A 27,617-nucleotide genomic window follows, 5' to 3' on the forward strand; every position below is an offset into this window, starting at 1 on the left:
AAAATTATTTTTAAACAATTAAAAAAAAAAGAAAATGATTCCTCTGGATTAGTTTGAACTGGGGGCTAGCTCAGCCAGGTTCCCTAGGTCAAAGCTGAAGGATAGGCATTTTTAGCTGGTGAAGAAATCATTTTGAGCCCAAGTCTCTGGAGAATAGTTGGGTCTTAAGGCCCAGGAAGGGGAATACCCTTGAATTTGAAAGTGTCTAGCTCCCCAGGACCACAGCCTTCAGCCTCTGTGAGGCCTGATTCAGCTAAACAAAGCCGGGGAGTGGGGGAACTTGTTGGCTCACTGCCCCCAGGGTAACCATTAATCCTTCCCAGGGGGGAATCCAGGGGCTAGTGCCCTGAGGGGCAGATCATGGGCAGAATGGAGGCGCACACAGAGGCAGGCTCAGCACCAGGGCTGGGGGAACAGAAGGCTCTAATTGACAATCCTGCTGACATCCTAGTCATCGCGGCTTATTTCCTGCTGGTCATTGGTGTCGGCTTGTGGGTGAGAAGCTGGGAGATGCTGCTAGGGCCCTGCTTCTGGAGCCTGGGGGGCAGTCTCAGGGAGCCCTATGTGTGGTAGGGGAAGGATGCCTGGATCTTTGAGGGAGAAACCCTGTGTGGGACAAGTAATTCTTCTTTTGATAGTTTCAGGGTGGCCCAGCCCACATTCATTCACGCCTTGTCTGCCCACTTTGGGGCTGGACTAGTTTTAAGGGGTCGGTGGCTTTTCATCGGGACAGCATTCTAAATGAGGTCTCTGTTCCCCTGTCTGCATAACAGCTAGCTGAGCAGAAACCCATATCCAGGGCCCACAGGAAAGTCAGGCCCCATCTAGCCACATTCGGGCTTGGGAAGCTGGATGCTGGGTTAGGCTAGGGCCTGGGTGGATTTGTGTCTTGGGAGGAGGCTGGGGATGGAGTCCGGTGGGGGAATCATCAGGGGAGCCGCATGCTGGTTAATATTCAGCCTGGAACAAGGCTGAGGAATGTGTTGAGGAGGCTAATGAGGTCCAAAGATGTGCCCCGAACCCAGGCCTCTCCCCACTCCCATCCCCCAGTCCATGTGCAGAACCAACAGAGGCACCGTCGGCGGCTACTTCCTGGCGGGACGGAGCATGGTGTGGTGGCCGGTGAGAGAGGCAAGGCTGTGGTGCGGGAGGAGGCCTGGAGAAACAGTCTGGCTCACCCCCACCTCTGGCCACCCAGGTCGGAGCCTCTCTCTTCGCCAGCAACATCGGCAGTGGCCACTTCGTGGGCCTGGCAGGGACCGGTGCGGCAAGCGGCCTGGCCGTGGCTGGATTTGAGTGGAATGTGAGTCCCTCCTTTTGGCTCCAGGTGGGGGTGTGAGACCAGAGTTGGGACTTCCCAACTGTGCCGTGAGGCTGGGCTTTGAGTGATGCTCAGGCAGCCAGCTTGGAGGCAGAAGCAGGTGGGAGATCCCAGGATCAGGGCAAGGGTAGGTCCAAAGGAGGTGTATTAGCTGATCATATCAGCATTGGGGGTAAGATGCTTGAATTCATAGGAAGGAGTCTGTTAGTAAGCAGTGTTTTAATAGCAAAGTTAATCATAGTATGTCTGTAAAGAAAACTGATCACACAAATAATAGTGTTTGATACTGCGATATGGCAGGTGGTCTGATTCACTATTGCTATGTGAGCCTAAACTAGCCACACCCTCATTGGCCTCGATTTACTCCTCTTCTGAAATGGGATGAACAGTCTCAAAGTTGAAACAGTGCTTCTTCTGATGCTCTTGGAAGCGGTGGCCTATGAGCATCTTTAGGCCAAGTGAAAGCCCCTCGCAGAAAAGGGCAGGAGAGGAAGCTCTGGGACTGAGGCTTGCCTCGGAGACTTGAGGAGATCAGGGCTTTGAGCTCAGGGCTGCCTGGAGGAGGAGGCCTCTGAGCTGAGCCTTGAAGGATGGAAGGTTTGGGTGGGTAGAGAGGAGAGGGGAGGCAGAGGCTGGGGTTGGGCTGAAGGGTCTGTACTTGGATTCAGGTGCTGGGGGTGGGAGGAGGAGGAGTCTAGGGGTCATCTTGGGAGAGATGGCCAGGGGTCATGGCCTGGGAAGGCAAGAAGGGCTGTCGTTAAGGGCCCAGCGAAGTATCAAGACCTTGTCCAGAAAGCCCAGAGCCCAAGGTCATCATCTGCATTTTTGTCCTCTGCGGCCCTGGTGCAACGTTGCCTTGGAGTAGCATGTTGCCCAAGAGAGGAAGGTTCTTCAGACCCCTTGAGGGTGAGGACGAGCTCAGAGCAGGATCTGGGACGGGGAGTCACCCTCCGATGTCGCGCTGTGTCCGCAGGCGTTGTTCGTGGTCCTGCTACTTGGCTGGCTCTTCGTGCCGGTGTACCTGACCGCGGGCGTCATCACCATGCCGCAGTACCTGCGCAAGCGCTTCGGCGGCCGCCGTATCCGCCTCTACTTGTCCGTGCTCTCGCTTTTTCTGTACATCTTTACCAAGATTTCGGTAAGCACGCGTGGTGGGAGGAACGGGCCCCTGGAAGGGTGGGACCACCCAGTGGTGGTTTCTAGAAAGCCCCTGAGGGGGCACAACTAAGGAACCATCGCTGTAACAACCCTAATGGAGGCAGGGCCTGGAAGGAATCGGTTTCTGGGGCTACAGCCATAGTGGGAGATATCAAAAAATGAGGGCACTTTTGAGGTGTGGCCATGTTGGGTCGTGATTCTGGGCAGGAGGTGGACCTGGGTTCCCACCCTGGCCCCTGGATCCTGACCTGCAGGCTCGCTCCTTCCCCCAAGGTGGACATGTTCTCCGGGGCAGTATTCATTCAACAGGCTCTGGGCTGGAACATCTATGCCTCCGTCATCGCACTCCTGGGCATCACCATGATCTACACTGTGACAGGTGGCGGGGGCGGGGTCTTAAGGAAGGGAGCCGTGCTAGGGGCGTGGACTGTGGGCGGGGCTTAGGGAAGAGACCCGTGATAGGGGTGTGGAGTGTGGGTGGGGCTTAGAGGAGTCACCAAAGGTAAAGAGGGCTGGAGAAGTTAAGTGTGATGTGAGCAGAAGGATCCGATTCTTTGGAAAGCAGATTGGTTCGGAAATTCATAGCTCCGAGCCCCTCTTGGGCCTGGACAACAAGGAAGACTTAAGTTTTTATTAACGTCTGGGAGGGGAGAGTGGACTTGGCCAGGCTCCAGGATAGCTCACCAATCCCAGTGCAGGTCCGGGGAGAACGGGGTGGGGTCTGAGGCCTGACGCTAAACCAGAGTGGGCGGGGCCTGGTGCCAAGGCCTGTTGTATGGCCCGGCCCCTCGGGATGGGATGGAACTGAGAATTGGACCTTACAGGATCACCTCCTTCTGTTACACAGACGAGAAAACCTGGACTTAGAGAAGGGCCTGTAGTGGAGGTCCTACACGGGGGGCATCTGGCATCCGTGGAGTCCCAAACTCAGCCCCACTGTACTCACCCAGCCCTGCCTCCTGATGCCGGAGTGCAGGAGCTCGGAGAATGGGCCATCATTCTGAAATTTGCCCTCCAGGAAAATTAATTGGAAAAGGGGAACCCTTTTCCAATTCGCGCAAAGACAGTCTATGTACTAGAGGCAGCCTGTCTGGGCTGTGCCCCCTGACCCAGGCCGGTTGCAGGAGGGCTGGCAGCGCTGATGTACACGGACACGGTGCAGACCTTCGTCATTCTCGCGGGGGCCTTCGTCCTCATGGGTTACGGTACGGGCTCAGCCTATGGGGGAGGGGCGCGGAGGTCGCAGGTCGCAGAGCTCTCCACCTGGGAGCAGGGACATCACGCGTCTGGGGCAGGGTGGTCCGAGGGAGGGCCTTGTCGCGGGCGCCGGGTCCCCTGACGGCCTTGCCCTCACAGCCTTCCACGAGGTGGGCGGGTATTCGGGGCTTTTCGACAAATACTTGCGGGCAGTGACGTCCCTGACGGTATCCGAGGATCCGGCCGTGGGCAACATCTCCAGCTCCTGCTATCGACCCCGGCCGGACTCCTACCACCTGCTCCGGGACCCTGTGACGGGGGACCTGCCATGGCCCGCGCTGCTTCTGGGGCTTACTATCGTGTCCAGCTGGTACTGGTGCAGCGACCAGGTGAGGGGTCGGGGCTGCGGCGGGTTGCGAGGCCGGGGTAGAACCTGCGAGGTGCGGAGCTGAGATGGGTGGAGCCTGAACCCACCTGGGAAGCCAGGTGGAAGGCGTGGTCCGAGGTAGGGGGCGGGCGGGAGGCCTGCCAAATAGACCTACCCAGATGGAGGCGGTTCCAAGGGGCGAGGTCTGCTCTTGGAACTGAATTATCCGCCTCGAGGGGCCAGCGGCGGGGCCCGGATTAGAGAGGCGACTTGGGGTAAGGCCAGAGAGACGGCGAGTTACCCAGGACTGGACGCAGGGTAGTTTGAAAGCACCTCGTCGCAGGTCATAGTGCAGCGCTGCCTGGCTGGGAAAAACCTCACCCACATCAAGGCGGGCTGCATCCTGTGCGGCTACTTGAAGCTGATGCCCATGTTCCTCATGGTTATGCCGGGCATGATCAGCCGCGTTCTTTACCCGGGTAACGTCTGCAACCCCGCCCCGACCCCGAATCCTGAGCCCCATCCAGCCCCTTTCTCAGTGGAGGATACAAGTGCCCGTCTCCCATTTCCGTTCCCGTTTCGAAGATTTGGGCCACTCAGTCCCGCCTCCCACCTGGGGATCCCATTTCTCCACTGGGATTCCCCGTCCCCACCTCAGCGATCCGAAGTTCCAGACCCGGCCCCCCCCTAGCCGCGTGGCCCCCTCCTTCCCGCAGACGAGGTGGCGTGCGTGGTGCCCGAGGTGTGTAAGCGCGTGTGCGGCACCGAGGTGGGCTGTTCCAACATCGCCTACCCGCGGCTCGTCGTGAAGCTCATGCCCAATGGTGAGGGCGGCCCTCGGGTTGCCCGCCATGCCCACAGGCGCCAGTGCTAGGCGTCACCCCTCGCCCGGCCCGCACCCTCCGGGCGCCCCCTCGCGGCCGCAGGCTCACAGCTGCAGTCCGCCCGCAGGTCTGCGCGGACTCATGCTGGCGGTCATGCTGGCGGCGCTCATGTCCTCGCTGGCCTCCATCTTCAACAGCAGCAGCACACTCTTCACCATGGACATCTACACGCGCCTGCGGCCCCGCGCGGGCGACCGCGAACTGCTGCTAGTAGGACGGTGGGCCTGGGTTTTCCATCTCCAGCCCTACGACTCGGCCCCGGGGGAGGGAGAGTAGGGACAGGGGGAGACCGGGTGAAACCTCCCGTTGGCCGCCCACCGCAGGCTCTGGGTGGTGTTCATCGTGGCCGTGTCGGTGGCCTGGCTGCCCGTTGTGCAGGCGGCGCAGGGCGGGCAGCTCTTCGATTACATCCAGTCGGTCTCCAGCTACCTGGCGCCGCCGGTGTCTGCCGTCTTCGTGTTGGCGCTCTTCGTGCCCCGCGTCAACGAGAAGGTAAGCGTGTGTGCACATCGGGCGCTGGGGTCGGACTTGGACGCCCGAGGAGGCTGACGTGCTCTTGGGCCCCGCAGGGCGCCTTCTGGGGACTGATCGGGGGCCTGCTGATGGGCCTGGCACGCCTGGTTCCCGAGTTCTCCTTTGGCTCCGGCAGCTGCGTGCGCCCCTCGGCGTGCCCCGCGCTCCTCTGCCGCGTCCACTACCTCTACTTCGCCATCCTGCTCTTCGTCTGCTCCGGCCTCCTCACCCTCGTGGTCTCGCTGTGCACACCGCCCATCCCGCGCAAGCACGTAGGTGCAGGCCTCCCGTGGGGGCACTAACGTGGGCGGGCGTGGCCCCTCTCCACCCCGAGGCTGCAGTCTGCTTCCCACGACTCCCAGTGGGGAGGACCTGAATGTCTGTAAGGAGGGCAGACCAAGGAGTCCAGTTTGAAGCTTCATTTGCAAAGCAACCACAATGTTTTGATTTAAATCACATTTATTTGTGGTGGTTTGGAGGTGGCCTGAAGATCATGGGGAAGGTGAAAGCCCCGCAGAGTCTTGGCCTGAGTGATGGCCGGGAGGGACCTGGTACTATCCTGAAAGCCCCCAGAGGGCTTGGTCTTGTGCTGCGGGAAGGTGGGTGCCCCAGGACAGAGCTGATTGGGGGGCAGGACAAAAGAGCTGGGGCCCAGAAGGAGGGGCAGGACTCCACAGGTGCAGAAGGGGCAAAGGCAGCAAGAGGAAGCCCTGGTAGCAAACACCCACAGGGAGGAATGCCGAGTTGGCAGGACTGGAAGACTAAAGTACTAGAATTGAATTGTGAGTGTAGACGGGGGACATGGGGGTGATGAAGCCGAGGGCAGAGCAGGGCGAAGAGTTTTTAAACACTCAGTTGAGGAGCTCGGGTTTAGCCTGAGGGCAGCCATGGAAGGTGGTCCTGGGCTGCTGTGCAGGCTGGACAAAGAGACGTGAGGAAGTGCTGGTGTGGATGGGAGACCTCCTGCTCTGGAGTGGGGCAGGGGGACGGCACTCCCACTCGGCCTGTGCTCCCCCCTTCCCCAGCTCCACCGCCTGGTTTTCAGTCTCCGGCACAGCAAGGAGGAGAGGGAGGACCTGGATGCTGAGGAGCTAGAAGGTCCGCCCGCAGCCCCCGTGCAGAACGGGAGCCCTGAGCATGCAGTGGAGATGGAGGGTAAGGCACTGCCCCCGGGACTTGGGGCCGGGCAGCTGGGGGAGCCGAGTGTCCTCAGACTCACTGTCAGGCCTCAATTTCTCCCAGCACCCCCGCCCCCAAGGCCAGGCCTGTTGCGGCAGTGCCTGCTCTGGTTCTGTGGTGTGAGCAGGGGTGGGGTGGGCAGCCCCCCACGCCCTACCCAGGAGGAGACAGCTGCCGCAGCCAGGCGGCTGGAGGACATCAGTGAGGACCCACACTGGGCCCGCGTCGTCAACCTCAACGCCCTGCTCATGATGGCCGTGGCCGCGTTCCTCTGGGGCTTTTATGCTTGAGGCCCACTGTGTCGGACACTCTGAGCCACAGCCTTGAAATGAGTCGGGGTGGGGAGCCCGCAGCGGTGAGAAGGGCCTGGGGCCGGAGAGTAGCGGGGACCCATCCCTACTGTCTGCCTTGTTTCTGCCTGGGACCCAGTCCATTTGACTAGTAGCCACATCCTGTGAGGCCTTGGCCAGCTGGCCACTGTGGTTCCCCGAAAAACAAATAAAGTTGCCTTGCCTAGGTCCTGCTGCGGCCAGTGTCCTTGTTCCAGGCCCCTGTCTGAGACCTGGGCCTCCGGCGGGGCTGCTCACAAGACCTTCTTTTCTGGGCTCAGGAGCCACGTGGCCCTCCACTCATCCACCTCTAGCTGGTGCTTCTCAGTGCTCCAGCCCGCATCTTGCAGACCTGGGGAGAGGGCAGAGGGGTGGTGCTGTGGGGGAGACTCTGGGCTAACCTTGGGGAGAGGGCTAAGGCACAGCACGGGCTGGGTGTACTGCTCAGGCTCCCCTTGCCTCTGCGGGGTGATCTCTGGTGTAAAATGAGGCTAAAACCTCATCTGGTTGCTGTATGAATTCATTAAGCAGCACAGGGAAAAGGGCTAGAATGGAGTAGGGGCTAAATGAAAGATCATCATCAGTAGTTTGTGAGCCTTCCCCCTCCCCCCGAACCCCCTACCCCTCTTCTCCAGTGCCAACTGGGCTTCCATAGTCTGTCAACACTGAGTGCCTCACAGGCCATCCTAACCTCCCCGTCCTGCAGACAGGGAAACTGAGACCCAGACTTGAGATCACAGAGAGAAATCCAGGTCTTCCACCTCCCAGATAGAGAGGTAGGGATGGGGCTAGGCAGGGCCTCTGGGGAGAAGGTCCAGGAGCTGTGGAGCAGAAGGATGCTACCTTTCAAGAACTTCGGGAAGAGCTTGTCCAGCACTTGGTGTGTCTCCCTGACAACGACCCAGCTCTCTTTCTCAGGACCTGGACAGGGGTGAAGAACCAGAAGCTCCCAGGTGTCCCAAGCCAAACAGGCTCCTTCCCCTCTCCACCCTGCTTTGGTCAGAAGCAGCCTAGACTGCAAGGCATTTACCTGCCCGTACTCGGTTCCTCAGTTCCTCCAGCTCTCCTGGGAGGGGTCCATCTCCCCGCAGGGCTCCAAGCACCAGCCCGTGAGTGGCAGCCTTCAGAATGGCCTCAGGTCCTGCCATCTGACTCAGGACAACCTGTACCTGGTCTGGAGAGACCCAGGGACAGACTGGTACCAGGGAAGGGCCAACTCTGAAACTCTCTCAGGCCTACCAGCCTGCTTCATCCCTGTCTGGCCCAAAGGCCTTGGCCTGGCACGAAAGGCCAGCTCCCACCCTTTCCTTTCCAACTTCATCTCCTGTCGCTCCCCAATGCTCTGGCCAAGCTAAAATACCCAATTTCCAAGATACAGCTTCAAAGCAGCTCCCTGAAGTGGGCTTATTTTGCATGTCTTTAATAGCTAGTGAGAGTAAGCATATTTTAACACACGACCAGCAGACTATTAAACTTTAGTGCCTGTTTCCTCAAGAGGTGACCTGAATAGGAGACAAAAGTGGTTCCTCAGGGAGAACCAGAGGCCACAATCTCATTTGTGTGTGCTACAATGTAAAAGTGCTTTTACATAATCACCTTCTTTGATCCTCACAAAAACCCTGCAGATAATAAGGCAGGTATTATTAGCTCCACTTTACAGAGTGGTCAAGGGAACTTTACAGGGGCATGCAGCTATATAATCTGAATGGATTCGATCTCAGCTTCAAGCTCCCCTGAGGACAGCAGGCAGACTCCAAACTGTCCGGCGTGTGTCCAGAGCTTGGGGCTCTGGGGCTGGAGGAATGAGAGGCTGAGCCCAGGAGGGTGAGTCTGAAGCTGGGAGAACAGGGCACACTTACTTCGTGACTGGTCCCAGCGAAGTAGGTAGGGTTCCCGGTGCCCCTCAACCAGCCGCTGCAGCTCAGAGACACTGAAGGAAACAAGAGTGTGCAGTCGGTCGGGGGCGGGGAGAAGACAAGGCAGGCATGACCATGCAGTCACTGCACAGCCACTTAATCGTTTAACCGGAGCTGTCCTGCACCTCCTTCCCATCCGCCCCTCAGCTGTTACCCTCTCCTGCATCCAACAAACACATCAACAAACATGTCTTCTTTGTCTTACAATAGTTACTTGAGTAGCCCTACACTCAGGCAAGTAAACATCCGCAGAGTAGAACTACTTTATTTGGTGGTTCAGAAAGGCCAATCTGGGATTTCTCTAGCGCTCCTACTACAAGGAGCATGGGTTCAATCCCTGATCAGGGAACTAAAATCCCACATATTCATGGTATACACCACCTGCCCTCCAAGCACCCACAGTGACATCCCCCCCACCCCCCACCGCCAGTGGAAATGAAGAACCAAAGAGGTAGGGCTTGGTCAGGGGAGGCCAGTGATAATCAGAACAAGGAGTACAGGCTTCCCTGGTGGCTCAGCGGTAAAGAATCCATCTGCCAATGCAGGAGACATGGGTTCGATCCCTGATCCAGGAAGATCCCACATGCCACGGGGCCGCTAAGCCTGTGCACCACAGCTATTGAGCCTGTGCTCTGGAAGCGGCAACTGCTGAGCCCAAGTGATGCAACTACTGATGCCCTCAAATCTTAGAGTCCGTGCTCTGCAACAAGAAGCCACCACAAGGAGAAGCCTCTGCACTGCAACTAGAGAGTAGTCCCTGCTCTCTGCAACTAGGGAAAAGCCCTTGCAGCAACAACCAAAAAACCCAAAAATAAATAAATAAATAAACTTATTAAAGAAAAAAGAAAAATAGAGAGGGAGGTGGGAGGGGGGATCGGGATGGGGAACACATGTAAATCCATGGCTGATTCATGTCAATGTATGACAAAAACCACTACAATATTGTAAAGTAATTAGCCTCCAACTAATAAAAATAAATGAAAAAAAAAAAAGAACAAGAGCACATGGTGGGGGGAGGAGCACATGGTGACATGATGGGTGGGAGATGTTGGGCCACTCACCTGGACATCACGCAGTGTAGGGGGACCCCCAAGGATAGAGACACAGATGACCAGAAACCTGTGGGAAGCTGGAGTCAGGATGCCCGGGCAGTGGAAGAAGCTAGGAGACATAAGACTTGAGCCCAAGGGGTTGGGTCACCTGTCCACAGTGGCTCCATCTGATTGGCTGATGTGGGGCCAAGTACCTCTCCCCGCTGGAGGAAGTGCCTCAGGACCAGCCAGAGCCGCTGTTCATTCAAGGTCTCTATGACAAGGGCCCGGACGGCTCGGTAGTTGGCGTAGATGTGGAGGGCAGTGAGGAAGAAGAAACAGCCAAGGCTTAAGCTGGGGCGAGAGAGTGAGCTGGTCCGTGGGAGCAGAGGCCCAGCTGGGCGCCTCCTCCCTGCCATGGATCCCGGCTTACCTGGGGCTATCGGACACCAGGGGCAGCATCAAGAGGCTGACCAGGAGCCCTGCCAGGTTTACCAGCGTCTCCTGGAAAATGGCAGAGGGGTTGGGAGCTGGAGGCTCCCCTCCAGGCCAGACTGAACATCCCTGAGTGCCTTTCACCACAGTCCTCCCTGCCCCAGATGCTCCCTACACTGATATGGGTGCCTAGGAAATTTTTAATGTTTTTGATGAGTGAGCCATCATGTAAGATACCATCTGCTTCTCTGCCCAGCTAGATGCAATGCCTGTGGAACATTTCTTTGTTTTGCAGGCGTCACTTGTGTAGCCCTACACTCAGGCAAGTAAGTGTCCACAGAGTAGAACAACTTTATTTGGTAGTTTAAAAAGGCCAATCTGGGACTTCCCTGGCGGTCCAGTGTTTAGGACCCCACGTTTAACACTGCAGGGGCCATGGGTTCAATCCCTGGTCAGGGAACTAAGAATTCACATGCTGCATGGTGTGGCCAACAAAAAAAGAGGCCGATCCCCCCAGCCCCTTGGTATGCAATAACAGGCAGACACTTCTGCAAAGGGGTCAACCAACCACCTAGGAAGAAATGCACAAAATTCCAACTTCCCTGGAGAATCAATGTTATCAGACCCCACTGATGGCCCAAGATGGCCTGACTGAGCCTACCTTAGAGGAAAAGACCCATGGCCATGACCCCCGACTCATCAGGAGGGAGGAGAAGTCTGAACTGGGGCCCCTGAATACGGGGGTCCCTGGGATAGGTGGTCCTGGTGCAGAGGGGTGGGCTGTGAGTGTAAACTGGGGGTCAGGGCCTTGGGAGCTCAGGAATAGAGGGCCCTCCCCGGGGTGGGAACAGTCATCTCCAGCAGCCACATGGAGTGGCAGCAAAGCAAGGGCTACAGAAAGCAGGGGCCTGGTCCTGGGCTGAGCACCGGTCTCGGGTGCCCCAGTGGTCTTACCGCCTCTGTGAACTAAGGAAGCCCCGGGGCCCTGGAAAATGGGCCTGGAGGTTAGAAAGACAGCAGGCTAGACAGCAAGCATGGGGCTGGGAGATCCTGAAGAGCAGGGTCTGGTGTACTCACTCCCTAACAACCTTGGAAGAGACAATGGGGAAGAACTCATCCAACCATTTCTTGAGAGAAGGGACAAGTCCGGGGGACCCAAGGAGACTCAACCTTTCTGTGTCTTTTTTGCCTCAGCTGTAGAGTGGCGACAATGACACCCCGCATGAATCCATTGTGAGGATTTCATGAGTTCAGACAAATGAAATACTCGGCACATGGTTAATGCTTAAAAAATATTAAATTGTGTTGGGACTTCCCTGGTGTCCAGTGGTTAAGACTCTGCTCCCAGTGTAGGGGGCACAGGTTCAATTCCTGGTCAGGGAACTAAGATCCCAAATGCTGCACAGCATGGCCAAAAAAAAGAACTTGTGTTAATATTATTGAAAAGGGTTAGCTTTAATTTTTTTTAAATGAAGTTCTATTTCACAGGATCATATAAGAGAAGGTCAGAAAGTAGGATTGGAGAGAACAGAGGTTTGTTGTTTTTTATTTTTCGGCCATGCCCCCCACTCCACCACACACTCCCCACCTCCACCCCAGCATGTGGGAGCTGAGTTCCCTGACCAGGGATCGAACCCACGCCCCCTGTACTGGTGTGGAGTCTTAACCACTGGACCACCAGGGAAGCCCCGAGAATAAATGTTTCTAAATTGCTTCAATGTCAAAGAAAGCGATGTCAAACTTGTGACCTCCCTGGGCCTCAGTTTCCACATCTGTAAAACGGAGATAATAATAGTATCTATCTTAGAGGCTTGGTGTGAGTTAAACAATTCACATAAGCACTTAGCACGGGGGGTACAGAGGGATCCCATTCCTTAAGGGTTTGGCCCTAGGAATGTTCCCACCCCCACTCCAGGCTCCTCTGGTCAGGCGAGGGGCTGGGCGGGAAGGGCCTGCTTAACTGCCAAGGGGAAGCCTCTGGCCGGTGACTCTAGCCACCTCACTTTCTAACCTGCCAGGAGCCTTAACATGTGGGGCCTCACCTGGTCAGAACACGTGCCTCACAGGGTGAGGCTCTGCTTAAAGAGGACGAGGTCCAGGGCAGGGCCTCACTCCTGGCCACAGGGGCAGCGGGCAAGGCCTGAGATGACCAGCCTGGCCTTGATGCCACGGAGTCCGAGCCCTCACACCTGACGACCTGCCCACAGACTCACCGACACTTCCTCCCGCCTGTCTCCCAGCGCTCTCCCCAGGAGCCCTCAGCCGGCTCGCTTCACATTCCCACCCCCGTATTCCCCGTGCGCCCGCACCTTCCCTCCAATCCCGGCTGCTCACCTGGCTGCCGTCCTTGGCTGACACGTCGGCCATGTTGTTTCTCCGGGCCTGATGCATGGTCAGTGCGGCCCGAGTGGCCCCGCCAGCCACACCCACGAGGCACTGGGTGGGGAAAGGGAGAGTGAACGTCAGAGGGGCTGTGAGCTGCGGCAACACAAGCGTTTCTGGGGGTGAGCAAACAAATGGCTCAAACCAGTTTGGAAAAAGGAGGCCTCAGGCCACCCCACACTGAAAGCCTGAACGCTGTCCCTGGCCTCCCATTCTCACCCTGCGTTTCCACTAGGTCCACCTCCCCTGTCCTGTTCCAGGAGAAAACTAAAGGTGTGCCGGCCATGCCACCCTGTGGACCCAGCTCCAAGAAACTCGCTTTCTTCCCCCAAGGTGAAGACCCGAAGGCCATTCTTAACCCAGAACTTCCCCAGCCTCCAACGTCTGCTCTAGCTGCCTCTTCCCCTGGCAGAGCTCCCAGGCCCAGTCTGGCTTGCAACTTGGCGCTTACATTCTCCCTGCCTGGAACTAATTCCATTCTCTTCCTGCCCCAGTTGAGGCCTAGCCAAGCCTTCCAGGCCAGTTCAAAACCCACACCAGTGGCCCTGACCTCCTAGGGCTCTCCCTCTAAGATGGGAGAGCTCATCGACTAGGGCCACTGAAGGCTTTCACTCATTTATCACATCTCTCAGACATCAGATACACATTTCAGTGCTGTGGTAGACTTCAGATACAACTGCTGCCCTCCTGAAACTTAGAAATCATCAGACAGTAAACAAATAAACCAGTGATGACATGATCAGCATCTGTTCAAAGGTAAGAGGAAAGCGGTGTGAAAGGAGGCTGCTGTGATGGGTGGGGGACCTGATCACACAGAACCGCAAACGCCTCGTTAAGGTCTTTATACCAACAGCAACAGGCAGGGGGGGTGACCTGATTTGATTTCCACTCTAATAAGGACTATGGGGTTCTCTGAGGACTGAAGAGGGGTGAAAATAGATTCAGGGAGATGACCTTGGAAAATTACTTTTTTTTTTAAGCAATAAGAACCCACCAGGTGACATGGGAATGCAGTCATTAAAGGACTGGAGAGATTCAAGAGGGGAAAATACAGTCTTGAATGGATGCTTAGGTGAGGGTGACAGGCGACAGGGGGAGGAGACGAAGGCATGGATGACAGCCAGGCTTCTGGTTGTTGTATCTGAGGGATGGAGGTGCTGGTCACCGGAGACTAGAACTCCGGAGAAGGGTGGGGAGGGGAGAGGGGGAGTTCACAGCCGTGTTGGAGTCCCTTATTTGACAGATGAAGAGACTGAGGCCCTCAGAGCAGAGCTCAATGCAGTATTTTGGCAGAGGTCACAATCTTTCTTTCCTCTGGGGTTTCCTGTCCTCGAGGGGGAGGGGTGCTCACAGCATTCAGTTCTGGGCCAGGGAGCTCATCGGCCTCCACCATAAAGAGCTGTTGGCTCCTAAGTGTCAGTCATGCTGCGTGGAATAACACACAAGATTTTGAAGGGATGGTTGGGCCTTTGCAATAGGTCTTAGGTCTTTTTTTTTTTTGCCACACCACAAGGCATGTAGAACTTCCCTAAACAGGGATTGAACACCAAGCCTGCTGTGGTGGAAGCATGGAATCTTAACCACTGGATTGTCAGGGAGATCAATTACGTGTCTTCCGGACTCTTTACTCTGTGCCAGGTACTTAACCCTGTAAGGAAGACAGGCTAGGCCTCGGGTTCCATCTTCGGATGAGGCCAACCTGAAGGAACCACCAGGATGAGCAGCCTGGCAGAGAGGATGAGCCCAGATTCACCCCACTTGACCCTCCAGCCCCGCTGTCTGGTCTGCACTCCGTCTTGCCACTGGACCTTGACCCGCAATGCTCTTTCTGCCCACAACGCCCACCCTGCAGCTCACACTCATTTTTCAGGGCCCACTCTCAGGCAAGACCTTCCGACATTCCCTGAGCAGGCCAGAGTCCCTGCTGAACCTTCCTGCAGTCCTGTACTTCTCATCTGAAATACCTATAGCTATCATTCAATAAACATTTAATTATGTGTAGTTTTCTTTCAAAGATGGGAGCGCCTGTATTCTGCGCCAAACATGCAGCAGGCACTCTAAATATTTTATGGAAAGAATGAAAGGTGGCCAGAGGGCTGGTCCCACGATGTTGACAATGGATCTCCCCTTCTATCTCTTGCTCAGAGGTCTCTCACCCTCTCACCCATCCCCCGGCTCCAGACACCACCTTAGACCATCTCAGACTCTAGATGGCGTCTGGCTGGGGAGGAGGATCAGAATACACTGCTGGGTCCGAGAAGAGACATCTGAACTTTTTCACTCTTCTAGAAGTGCCTTGAACACAGGGCCCAGGCAGGGCTGCCCTCAGGGCTCCAAGTAAGCCCCACAAAGCACCACCAGGGCAGGAATCTTGGGTATGGGGGTGCCCCAAGATGGGTACCTTGGCCAGGTTGCTGATGCAGACGGTTATGGTGAAACAGAAGGGCAAGATGGGAGCCATTATCTCAAGGAACATGGCGATGTCGTTGAGGATGTCAGCAAAAAGCCTGGGGAAGGGATAGGGGTCAGAGGTCAGAGAGCTTCATGCTAGAAGACTCCCCTCTCCTTGGTTCCAGCCCCTTCTCACCTCCACTGCTTGGCATTACAGTCCATTTTGCTCCTGTGGAGGAGAAGACATTGGTCAACAATTTGGATTTAAGGGGAAAACACATCCTGTGGACAGTGCGGGCCATCCTCAGGACTTGGGAAGGTCCAAAAGGGCTCAGAAGAAGAACCCACACCCTAGCCAGACTTCTGTCCCCACACCCTGTCACTGCTGCCTGAAATGCTACCAGCAGCAGGGAGGACCTTCAGTGGTCACTCACATTTCCCCCTTACTAACCCATGAGGCACCGAAGGAAAAACTGATTGTCCCGTGGCTGCTTCCCATCCCCTGACCCTCCTGGGAGAGAGGCCATCCCTGGGTTCCTCTGACATCTGCTCTCCTCTCTTCCTCCTGCTTCAGAGGGTACCCAGCAAGAAGCCCGCATATCCTGTAAGCACTCCATTTAGCGTAAATGCTGCCCTGCGTGTTACAGACAGCCAGCCTGGAGAGGGGTACAACTTCCCTCGGATCACGTGGAGGATGGGGATGGAAGGGCCAAGAGAAAGAGCCAGGCTCTGACACCCAGCCTAGGACATCTCTATTTCTCAACCCCATGAATGGTTCCCTCCTCTGCAGGTGGAGTGACTCCTGGACCCTTGTACAAACCCCCAGAGACCCCTTCTCCAAGATCCCAGTGGAGACACTATAGCCCTCGGGCTAGCTCAGACTTTGCAGCATTAACACTGACCCTGAATGTGAAATCTTCTAGACAGAAAGACAGCATTCCTGGGTGGGGCACGGGGTGCACATGGGGAACTCCTGAGGGAACTAATACACGATAAAGGCAGGACTAGAACATGGGGGCTCCGATGCCTCAAAAAGAGCACAGGGTTTAGGTTCAAATCCCATCTCACCAGTTACAAGCTCTGTGACCTGGCCTATTTTACATCTGGACGAGGTACCCATTCGATCCTACTCTACATAGGTGTTAGAAGGATTAGAGAGGATACACAGAGCTGGTGAGGCCCAGTTTGGGTTGGTAATCATAGCTGGCGTTTACTGAGCACTTATTACATGCTAAGCACTTTGTATACACTAACTCACTGCACCTCACAACCACAATTGATGGCAGATATTAGATCATTCCCGAGGTGCTCCAGTACTGACCAGAAGAGGAAGCAGGCAGCACAAGGCCCTCAGTCCCTTCTGGGTAGATGGTGACATGTATCCCATGTGGGACAGGGATTCCGATGACCTCCCCAAGCCCACTCTCCAGAATTCAACCACGTGTCTAAGCCACCGCACTGCAGGAGGGTCATTCCTTTTGAGCTGAGCACTGTCCCACCCAGGCATCTCTTTTAACAAGCCAGCAAAGAATGCTCAGAGCATCCTGGCTCCCTCTGTTTTTCCCCATGATGGGCATCAGAGGGGCCAATCAGTGCTCTTAAAGGCAGATCTCATCCTGGCAGTGGCTCTATGGCTTCACTGCTTGGTGACCCCAGGAAGTCACCTGTACTGGGTGCTCATTAAAGACTCCTTAGCTCTGATGTACCTGCTAAATTTCCCCTCCCTTGGAGATGGGTAGGAAAGAGGGGGAGCTGAAAACACAGCCAGGGATAAGACAGACATGACTCTGTGGGTCAGGGAGAAAAACTCACCCCATCCACCAGGCAAAGACGATGCGGCCCAGCATGCCAGTTGAATCTGGGGGAAAGAGGCATTGGTAAGGAACGAGCAAGAGCCTTGGGTGCTGTGGGGTCTGGCACCAAGATTGCTTTCCATCTTGGGTCACTGCCTTTGGGAGCTTAGTCCAGTTGAGTAAGTTCTAGCTGCATGATGGGGTCAGAAGTGCCTAGACTTAGTAGTCCCTCAGTACGTACCCCAGATAACTAGGTACCCACACACACCAAGAGACATGGACCAGAAGGAGTCTTTGTAGCACTGTTTATAACAGCAAAAAACTGGGACACCGAATGCTCACCAACAGGAGAATGCATAAATGAATTCTGGCTCATTTACTCAGGGGCATATTAGACAGCTATGAAAATCCAATGGACCACAACTACTCACTCACATCAGCATGGATGGATCCTAGTATCATCATCCTATATGAAAAGTCAGTCATGAAGACTACATACAGGACAATATGCTATTCGTAAAAGAAAAAAATCCCTGATGCTTTCATAAAAGAAAAGACCCTGATGTTGGGAAAGACTGAAGGCAGGAGGAGAAGGGGGCAACAGAGGATGAGATGGTTGGATGGCATCACTGACTCAATGGACATGAGTCTGAGCAAACTCTGGGAGATGGTGAAGGACAGGGAGGCCTGGCGTGCTGCAGTCTAAGGGATCGCAAAGAGTCGGACACGACTTAGTGACTGAACTACAAATGCTCTTCATAAAGCTTGAAGACAAATGAAACTAAACACCATAGTGTCGAGGTATATACATCAATATGGTAAAACTTTTAAATATAAAAGCAGGAAACCCTCTGTGGAAAATTCAGAGGTTACTGTTGATATTCTAGCTATTGGGCTGGAAAGTGGGTTCACAGACGGTCATTACAGTATAAATAAATGAAAAGGATTTGAACTGCAGGTTGGGGACAAGAGAGCTGGGAGTATAGGGCAGAAGGAGAGGCTCCCTCAGGCTGGGGTGAGTCAGAGAAATTTCTGGAATCCACTAGACTTTCATTTGCACAAGTGCTTACTGGCTGCCCACTGTGTGACAGGTAACGAGGGTCTGGCTGGGAGGTGTGTGTGTGGCAGGGTGTAGCAGACCACAGTGATTCAGAGTCATGGTTTCAGGCTCAAAAGCAGAGAGCAACCATGATGAAGGACATACATACGTGACAAGGGGATTATTCTACTGGAGGCCATCTGCAAAGCCCTTGTCAGATGTGGAGGCTGGCACTAGGATACAATAATGCCACACATCCTCCCTACTGCCTTTGAAAGTCTACACTGTACACCACTCTAGGAAACTTAATTCCTACCTGGTCCTCTTTGCCTCACTTACAATTGGCTGAACTGCAAGATCTAAAAACTTTCGAATCCTAGTAAGGGATCAGCTGTCCACAAACTGTACTTGGCTCCCTCTGAAAACTCTAATTGGCAAAAGAGTGTGGCGGTTAAGAGTGGGAAACAGGGGCTTCCCTGGTGGCTCGGTGGCAAAGAAACCACCTCCCAATGCAGGAGACATAGGTTTGATCCCTGGTCTGGAAAGATCCCATTACTGAGCCTGTGTGTCTAGAGTCCATGTTCTGCAACAAGAGAAGTCCGTGCAACGGAAGTAGAGAGTAGCCCCCATTTGCTGCAACTAGAGAAAAGTCTGCACAGCAGCAAAGGCCCAGCAGAGCCAAAAATTAAAAATTAAAAAAAATTTTTTTTAAAAAACAGTTGCTAAAAAAAAAAAGTAGGAGGGGACATATGTATACCTATGGCTGATTCATGTTGATGTTCAACAGGAGACAACAAAATTCCATAAAACAATTATCCTTCAATCAAAAAATAAATTTAAAAAAATGTAGGACACAGGAGTCAGTCAGTGTGGGTCCAAATCTTGGCCCTGTGACCACAGGCAAATTGCTAAACCTCTCTGTGCCTCAGCTTCCCCCTCTGGAGAAGGAATTCATAACAGCATCTACCCAGTATGGCTGTTGCAGAGATTAAGCTATATATTACACGTCAGTGTGCAAAATGCCTGGCACACAGCAGGCTGTCAAAATACTGGCTGCTCGTAGTATTAATATCACTAGTTATGACAATTAACATCATGTTCCATAAAGAGACCTGTAACTAAAAATGACCGCATCAAAAAATTCCAAGGGAGTTTTTTATGTAAAGCTCTGCATGCAAATTTCTCATGTTTGATAGAAACAAGTATGTAACATCCTTTCTAATGAATGGGGCTTCTTTTAATGTCAACAACAGGCTTTATAGTAAGTGGATATTTTTTCGTCTTAAAATTTTCTTGTTTTTTTCTTAATAACCTGCCTGAGCTGAAGACATATATAAATATGTTGGTGATTAGACTAGAGTGCTTAGAAATGGCACAAAACTACTGCCCCCAGCTCCCACTGCATTCCAAACACTTAAGCAACAGGAGTGCAATAGAAAAGATCCAAATTAAACAGTGTGGAGGTACGAAAATGTACCCTACAACTAAAACTCCTGGGTTCAAATCCAAGTCCCACCACTTACTGGCTGTGACCCTGGGCAAGTTACTGTTCTGTGTCTCAGTTTCCCCATCTACAAATTGGACACAATGACAACACCCATCTCAGAGCTACTGTGAATGCTGAATCAATACATTTAAAGACTGGTATACTGAGACATCCCTGGTGGTCCAGCAGTTAAGATTCTGCCTTCAAATGCAGGGGACACAAATTTGATTCCTGGTCAGGGAACTGGTATCCCACATACCTAAGCCTGTGAGCCGCAACTACTGAACCCTCAAGCTCTGGAGCCTGTGCTCTGCAACTAGAGAAAGCCTTCATGCTCAATGAAGAGTCAGCACAGCCAAAATTAAAAAAAAAAAAAAAAAGACTGGTACATAATAAGTACTGTGCAGGAACTATTATTAGTATTATTAAAAGAAGAGACAACTCAAACAAGAGCCACAGATCACCACCACTTTTCCACTGACATGCACTCTCAGAGAAAGAACTTCTTTCCAAAGGGACTCATATTTGGACAGTTTGGTTAATGCTAAGGGTACAAGTAGGAGCCCCAGATTCTTCAAAAGATCCAGGGAGGCTCACGAGAGCTGTGGCCAGGCTGACGGTAGGAGCAATGAGCTTTGGGTCTGATTTAAATCCCCACTGGGAACAACAGTGAAAGACAAAGGATGCAAGAGACAACCAAGGGCCCTCCTGATGGAAAACAGTTCCCTCTTTCTTTTCTGCTTCACTCTCTAGAGGGCATGGTACCAAACTGTATCTCTGTGCACTTCCCGCCCCCCCTAATGGTTTTTCAAAAACCAGTATACATTCAACAGATGGTTACTATTGTTATTATTTATAGATCACCTACTTTCCCAGAGGATCCAAAACACCTTTCATTCTTCCCCAAACTTCCTCTCTGCCACTCAGGACCTATTGTTTTTGTCTAGAATTAACTAATTTCCCACACCCCAGGCAATTGGCAGTTTTATTCAATTATTGAACTCGTAGGGAGTCCTCCACAGATGAGGAGTAAAGGGAAGGGGAACGTTTTGCTTAGGGATCTGGGCTCCAGATGATCAAGGGACACTGAACAGCATGTATGGGGAACAAAGTGCAGCTGCAAGGCTGGTGGGCGTGATAAGGGTATCCTTGCCCTGTGTTATTCACCAGTTGTCAATAAAGACAACATAAATGTTTTACTCAGTTGAATTTTGCTTTTTAACGGTACAAGGCACTCTTCGAGGAACCGGGGAGACTTGGCTCCTGGATTTAATCAGACAGGAAGGCATAAACATACTCATCACAGCTCAGTTAGATGTCAAAACACTGGGAGAAGAGAAAAGGAGGGGTTGGGCTTCCCCGTCGAAGGAAAAAGAGGACAGAGACGATGGCAGGGCTGAGAGGAGCGATGGGTGAGACTTCAGGGGCCCAGCTCACCTTTCACGAGCCAGGTGGCCGTGGCAGCTGAAACAGAGGCTTTTGCGTCCCCTACCCCTATGCCCAGCAAGACTGCGTGGGTGGCCAGGGAGCCCGAGAGGCTGGAAGCAAAGGCCTGGAGAAGAAAAGCAGTGGGGTGAGGAGTAAACGCAGGTGCATGGAGGGCTGAGATCTATCATCAGCCACATCACCGGGGTGTGTGGCCTGGGACGTGTCACAGCTCATCTCTGGGTCTCAGTGTCCAGTCTGTAAGTGGGAAGGGGCGGGTGGCGCTCTGTCTCCCCTGCCCCGGCTACGTGTCTCTCCCTTCCCCAGTCGGCCAGGCTGACCTGCACGGAATCCCACAGCTGGTAGGGCAGGTAGTCCGGGCTGACGCTATCGGGGAAGCCCTGAGGCAGGAACACGGCCAACAGCCGGGAGAGAGGTGGGGTGGCAGTCCCGGGAGCCACCCCTCCGCCCCCATCTCGTCCTCCGGGTTTCGCTGTGAAGGCCCCGGAAAATCCCCACCAGCTGCGCCCCCAGGTCTCCCACTGCAGGCTCCCGTCGGGGGCAGCGCGGCAGCCCCGGGCCGCCCCAGAGCCGAACTGCTCGGAGCACAAGACATCAGCCATCCTGAAACCCTCCCTTCAGTCCAGCAACAAGGGAAACGTGGCCACAAGACACTTCCGGCTCCACTACGGCGGCTGCAGAGGGACAATCTTCCTCCGCCAAAGGGCCTCCTGCTTCTGGCCTCCCAGCCCTGCCTCGACCTCCTGGGGCTGGTCGTTTCTCGCCCTAGTTCTTTATAGCATCTTGTCTGGGGCCGCGGGAGCCCTTTGACTCGCCAGATCCTGGAGGTACTGACTTTGCTGTGACCAGCGACTTCCGGTTATGGGGACAAGGGAAGAGGGCGTCCCCAGGGAATTGCGTTGCAACCCAGTGCAGTCACAGAATTTTTAGCTGTGTGGCCTTGGGCAAGTCAGTGTCCCCTCTGGGCCTCAGGCGCCTTCTCTGCTGTGAGGTCAGAGGCTATATTTTACTCCTATTCCTAGTACCCAACACATGGTAGGCGTCTGAACGATATTTATGAATGAATAAATGCATGCATGTTGAGAACTTGAACCAAATGATCACTGAGGCCTCCTTAAGCTTCCCTCTTGGTTGGTTTGTGAGATTTTTGTTTGTTTATTTGTTTTCCTTCTGGTGTCTCTGACCCTCCACTGGAAATTTTCTGCCCTTCAGCCTTCCAAATAAATAGATAAAATAAAATATGAACTTCTTGTCATGGCCCACAGAGCTCTGTAGATTGGGCCCTGCTCCATTGCTCAGACTTCACCCTTTACTGATTCATCCTCTCACTGCCCCCACTAGAACACAGAGTCCCAGGGGAGAAGAACTTTGTCTTTGTCCCAGGGCCTGACACAGGTCAGGCGCCAACTACCTTTTTGTGAAATGAATTAATTTATTTTCTCCGTAGCCCTTGTAGGTATTATTTTATTTCTCATTTGAACAGGAAACTGGAGTTTGCATACCCAAACTGGAGTTTGATGGGACTTCATCAGACAGATGAAGACAGAGCTGAAAAGTTGCAAGTGTTCATTCACCCAGTCATTCAACAGTTCTTTAGTGAGAAGCTGCTATACTTCTGGGCTCTGAGGCGGGAGTCCAGCTGGAGGTTAATAGTTCTAGAACTACATCATCTTTTTTCTTTTTTGGCTGGCCACGTGGCTTATGGGATCATAGTTAAGCAACCAGGGACGGAACCTGGGCTGTTTGCAGTAAAAGTCCAGAGTCCTAACCACTGGACTGCCAAGGAATTCCCTATTTTGTATTATTTTTAAGTATTATAAAAATGGAACGATACATTCTTACTGTAAATTAATTCAAACGATAATGTAGATGGAGAAGGTCAAATTCTTCCTTGACATTTATCCCTCTTTCCATTTTCAACAAATACCAGTCAATGCCCAGAAGTAAATATTATTTGCCACTTGAGAGAGAGAGAGAGAAATCTAGTTTAATGTTTAATGCCCACTGCCATACTTTCGGCCTGAGGTAGCCTGCTCTAACTGTAGTTAATTTAACATCTTCGATACCTTTTTGTATCAGCACATGTGTAGCTATCTCATTATTTTAATAGTTGCAAGCATGCCTTGGTATGAATGTGCCAGTTTCTATGTCCCCATAATTACTTTACAATGTTGTGTTGGTTTCTGCTGAACAACAACGCGAATCAGCTATAGGTGTACATATATCCCCTCCCTCTTGGGTCTCCCTCCCACCCCCATCCCACTCTTCTAGGCCGTCACAGAGCATTCAGCTGGGCACCCTGCGCTATACTGCAGCTTTGCACTAGCTAGCTATTTTATAAATGGTAATGTGTATATGTCAGTGATACCTTTTCAATTCGTCTCACTCTCCCCTCCCCACCCTATGTGTTTTTTAATTTGAACAAGCATTGTTAAATCATCCCTCTAAAAAAGTCATACTGGCGCTTCCCTGGTGGCTCAGTGGTAAAGAATCTGCTGCCAATGCGGGAGACATTTTGATCCCTGATCCAGAAAGATCCCACATGCCTTGGAGCTACTAACCCCATGTGCATAAACAAAAAGAAAAAGAAGAAAAGCCTTACCAACTTACACCCCTACTAACAGTGTATGAGAAAGCTCATCATAGTCAAGATACATATTTCTATCTAAAAAAGTTCCCTTTGGCACGTTTGCATTTTAAGCTCCACTCTTGTATTCTGGCAACAGATAACCACTGACAGTGCTTTCTGCCACTGTAGATTACCTTTGCTTATTCTAGAATTTTGTAGAAATGGAATTCCACTGTATATGTCTTCTATGCTTGGCTTCTTTTGCTCAGCCTAATGATTTTGAGATTCATCCATGATGTCATGAGTACAACACATTTCTTTTTATTGCTGAGTAGTCTGTTGATTAGTCTGTTTCTTTTTCTTGTTGAGTAGTATTCCATGGTATGAATATGCCACAATCTGTATATGTACTCACTGGTTATTAGACATTTGGGTTGTTTCCAGTTTTGAGTTATTGTGATAAAGCTGCTATGAACATTTGCACTTGCATGTAAGTATTTTTGTAGACTTGTATGGTCATTTCTTACTAACTCCATTTGGAGTGGGATTGCTGGGTTATGTGGTCAGTGTATGCTGAACTTTATAAGAAATTGCCAAATTATCTTTCAGACTTTTCATTTTACACTCCCACTTGGAATGTATGAGAATTCTAGTTCTCTCAGATCCTTACCAACACTTAATCAGTCTTTCAAACTTTTAGTCATTGTAGTTGTTATGTAGTGGTATCACATCTTAGCTTTCAATTGCATTTCCCTGGTAAGTAATAGTGTTGACCATCTCTTTACATGCTTTTTGGCTATTTGCATATCTTCTTTGTAAAGTGCCTGTTCCAATCCTTTGGCCATTTAAAAAGCTGCAATGTCTTATTATCGAACTATCAGAATTCGTTTTAAATTCTGTATACATGTTCTTTGTCAGGTGCCATGGCGACTATTCCTCCTTGTGGCAACAAATACCTTCTATCCTAAATAAATGAAAACACATTCACACAAAAACCTGTTCACAAATATTTATAGCTATTCTGCTGATGCTTACCAATAACTGCAAACAATCCAAATATCCTCCAGTGGGTCAATGAATAAAGAAGATCGAGTGCATCCTTGCAATACACAGTTAGCAATGGAATGGAACAACTAACTCACTGTTACTTGCAACAACTTGGATGGAGCTTAAGGGCATTATTCTGAGTGAAAGGAGACAGTCTCAAAGGTTACATGCTGTATGATTCCATCATAGTGTGTGTTAGTCGCTCAGTCATGTCCAACTCTGCAACCCTATGGACTGTAGCCTGCCAGGCTCCTCTGTCCATGGGGATTCTCCAGGCAAGAGTACTGGAGTGGGTAACCATTCCCTTCTCCAGTGGATCTTCCCAACCCAGGGATCGAACTCGGGTCTCCTGCATTGATGTCCTCAAAAACACTGAACTGTAGTGATGGCAAACAGATCGGTGGCTGGCAGGGTTTAGGGATAAGAGGGGACAACCACATAGCTCAGTCAGTAAAGAATCTGCCTGCAATGCAGGAGACCTGGGTTCGATGCCTGGGTTGGGAAGATCCCCTGGAGAAGGAAATGGCAACCCACTCCAGTATTCTTGCCTGAAAAATCCCATGGACAGAGGAGCCTGGTGGGCTACAGTCCATGGGGTCGCAAGAGTCGGACATGACCTAGCGACTAAACCACCACCAGGGATCAGAGTGGGGGTAGCACGAAGGAGTTTTGGGGGTGATGGAAATGTTCTGTATCCTGATTGTGGTAGTAGTTACATGAATCTACATATTAAATTCCGTACATTGTATACTAAAAGGAAGTTAATTTTGCTGTATGTTAATTAGGATAATGGAATAAACAAAAAGCGTATCAATAAACTGAGTGCACAGGTGCCAGTGAACATTGGTTTTTGTTTTTAAGATTTAAAAAAAGAAGATTTTTTTTAAAGATGTGGACTATTTTTTAAATCTTTATTGAATTTGTTATTGTTTTTGAATTGCTTCCGTTTTATGTTTTCATTTTTTGGCCTCCAGACATATGGGATGTTAGCTCCCCCACCAAAAATTAAACCAGAGATGAAGCTCACAACCCCTGCATTGGAAGAAAAAGTCTTAACCATTGGACCATCAGGGGAGTCCCTGAATGTTGGGTTTGTTTTTTTTTTTTTTTTTTTGAATGTTGGTTTTTGAATGGAGAAAGATGTGACCAAAAATACATATCTCTTTAATGCTGGCTACTTTGTCGGGGGAAGGAGAAAAATGATCCACTTTTTCAGTGTGTATTTTTATAATGTTTCATTTATTTCAATTAGTATATGGTGATTTAGAAATTTGAAAAAATCTATTAAAATGGAAAACATTAGGAAAATATTTTTAAAGATGACAAAAGTTACTTTTGCTTTGTCAAGTACCTGATGATATATATGGTAGAGAGTAAGACAAATGTGTGTCCATTCCAGTGGAACTCAGCCTGGAAGTGTCCAGTCCTCCCATCTTATAAATGGCTCATCCGAAAAATTATGACTGTTATTGGAACTGGCCTAATGGAAGCTTTTATAAGAATACATACTTTGTGAGTTTTTTTGTTGTTTTTTTTTTAATGCCATGCTGTGTGGCTTGCAGAATCTCAGTTCCCTGACCAGGGATTGAACCTGGGCCACAGCACTGAAAGCCCTGAATCCCAACCACTAGGCCTCCAGGGAACTCCCAAGAATAAATACCTTAATATTTGCTTGAAACAATGCCTCCCACAAAGCATAACTGTAATGTTAGCTGCTATGAATATATCATCTATGAATTGGAAGAATAATTGCCATCACTTGTAGGGGGATGATTTTTAAAGTGCTTGTCTTGCAATGGGGGATCAGTCACTGTTAATTTTGTGAGCCTTTGGAACACAGCCTTTGGATGTGGCAGGGAGGGCAAGGCGGTCCCTGGTGTGGTTTTCTGGGTCTCTCCACTTATCTGTTCTCTTGGCTTTGCTATCTTCCTAATTCCAGGGGAACCTCTCCCTCCTTCCCCTCCCCTGGTTGACATATCACCCTCCCTCAGGAATGAAATGCAGGGCGTTTCCCTCTTTGGCTGACACTGGGCCCCTTGTCTACATCTAGCTTGGCACAGAGGGACAGCCAGAGACTGAAAAGTGTGACTGAGACCTCCACGGCACCGCTGGACCCGAAGGTGAGCCAGCCGGGGAGAAATGTGCTCTCAGGGCAGCTCAGGGTCAGAAGGCTGGTGCGGGGGAGGTGACCCTACAGGGCACCGGGGATCCTCAGAGCAGAGTGAGGGGACTGGGAGAAAAGGATGCTTAAATTTCATCTCTTTCTCTAACCAAGCAGATGGCCCTTATTCAGACCAATAAGGATCTCATTTCTAAAGGAATAAAGGAATTCAACGTCCTGCTGAATCAGCAGGTAAGCCTGGTGCTCTGTTTCAGAGGACAGGCCTGAAGTGTTGGGAGGTGGGAGAAAGGAGAATAACAGAGTTTGTGGATATTCCTGAACCACATGTCAGAGCCGGGTCTCCTTTGCCAAATTCTGATCGCCCCCCACCCCGATCCCACCCTACACCGCCCCCCCAGGTCTTCACTGATCCTGCCGTCTCTGAAGAAGCCATGGTGACTGTGGTGAATGACTGGGTGAGCTTCTACATCGACTATTACAAGAAGCAGATGTCGGGGGAGCAAGAGGAGCAGGACAAGGCTCTGCAGGAGTTTCGGCAAGAGCTCGATACCCTGTCTGCCTCTTTCCTGGACAAATATAAGAACTTCCTGAAGTCCTCATGAGCACCCCCTCACACGCTGCCTTTCTCCTAGCCCAGACACCCAGGCTGCAAGTCTAAGAAACACTTAAATGCTGCCTCTGTGCTCTAGTCCTCGGGCTCTGCTCCTTCATGGTGTTGCTACACCCTGACGCCTCAATAAAGACCAGTTCTGGTTGTGATGGTCTTCCTGGCTCGTTGGCTCTTCTTTGGTTCCGATCCCTGAATCGTGGAGACAGATGGTCCCTTTTCCCTCAGCCCTGCTTCCTAAATATGGTCTTGAAGATCAAACCTCTTAGAACAGAGGTTTGCAGCCTTAAGTAACCACTGGGCAGAACTAAAATAGCCTGAAGGAGGGGCCAGCCAACAGAGTCTAAAGAGTAAGTGCTGAGGGACAGGGAAGGGGACAAAAAGGGGGAGACAGCGCTCACCAGA

At 51.9% G+C, this 27,617-nt stretch overlaps 3 protein-coding genes across 13 annotated transcripts; 2 read left to right on the forward strand and 1 right to left on the reverse strand.

The window, feature by feature from the left end:
* Positions 1-356: 356 nt before the first annotated feature.
* Positions 357-6,909, forward strand: SLC5A2 (solute carrier family 5 member 2). 2 transcript variants are annotated; one of them, XM_065924729.1, is made up of 14 exons: positions 357-495; positions 1,051-1,122; positions 1,199-1,303; positions 2,295-2,459; positions 2,753-2,858; positions 3,604-3,684; positions 3,836-4,065; positions 4,387-4,522; positions 4,760-4,867; positions 4,995-5,145; positions 5,251-5,419; positions 5,497-5,712; positions 6,466-6,595; positions 6,683-6,909. In XM_065924729.1, exons 1-14 carry the CDS (start codon positions 361-363, stop codon positions 6,907-6,909), a joined length of 2,031 nt encoding a protein of 676 aa, XP_065780801.1. In that variant the 5' UTR covers positions 357-360. The 2 variants fall into 2 exon arrangements, with proteins under 2 accessions (XP_065780801.1, XP_065780800.1); XM_065924728.1 differs by having other exon boundaries at positions 6,466-6,909.
* On the reverse strand, positions 5,751-21,592 carry RUSF1 (RUS family member 1). 2 transcript variants are annotated; one of them, XM_065924730.1, is made up of 13 exons: positions 21,155-21,592; positions 20,859-20,973; positions 16,916-16,961; positions 15,300-15,332; positions 15,114-15,219; positions 12,665-12,766; positions 10,329-10,399; positions 10,065-10,249; positions 9,926-9,983; positions 8,808-8,878; positions 7,979-8,122; positions 7,792-7,869; positions 5,751-7,300 (listed from the first exon to the last, which is right to left on the reverse strand). In XM_065924730.1, the coding sequence occupies exons 1-13, from the start codon at positions 21,467-21,469 to the stop codon at positions 7,203-7,205; spliced, it is 1,422 nt and encodes a 473-aa protein (XP_065780802.1). In that variant the 5' UTR covers positions 21,470-21,592; the 3' UTR covers positions 5,751-7,202. The 2 variants fall into 2 exon arrangements, with proteins under 2 accessions (XP_065780802.1, XP_065780803.1); XM_065924731.1 differs by having other exon boundaries at positions 5,752-7,300; positions 21,188-21,592.
* AHSP (alpha hemoglobin stabilizing protein) lies at positions 21,555-27,368 on the forward strand. Of its 9 annotated transcripts, none has more exons than XM_065924737.1 (5): positions 25,618-25,698; positions 25,883-25,995; positions 26,423-26,603; positions 26,762-26,836; positions 27,004-27,368. In XM_065924737.1, exons 4-5 carry the CDS (start codon positions 26,762-26,764, stop codon positions 27,205-27,207), a joined length of 279 nt encoding a protein of 92 aa, XP_065780809.1. In that variant the 5' UTR covers positions 25,618-25,698; positions 25,883-25,995; positions 26,423-26,603; the 3' UTR covers positions 27,208-27,368. The 9 variants fall into 9 exon arrangements, with proteins under 9 accessions (XP_065780812.1, XP_065780813.1, XP_065780807.1 ...); XM_065924738.1 differs by having other exon boundaries at positions 26,475-26,603; XM_065924734.1 differs by having other exon boundaries at positions 26,534-26,603.
* Positions 27,369-27,617: the final 249 nt, after the last annotated feature.

Source organism: Muntiacus reevesi, chromosome 2 (genome assembly GCF_963930625.1).
Source record: "Muntiacus reevesi chromosome 2, mMunRee1.1, whole genome shotgun sequence".
Classification (NCBI taxonomy): Eukaryota; Metazoa; Chordata; class Mammalia; order Artiodactyla; family Cervidae; genus Muntiacus; species Muntiacus reevesi.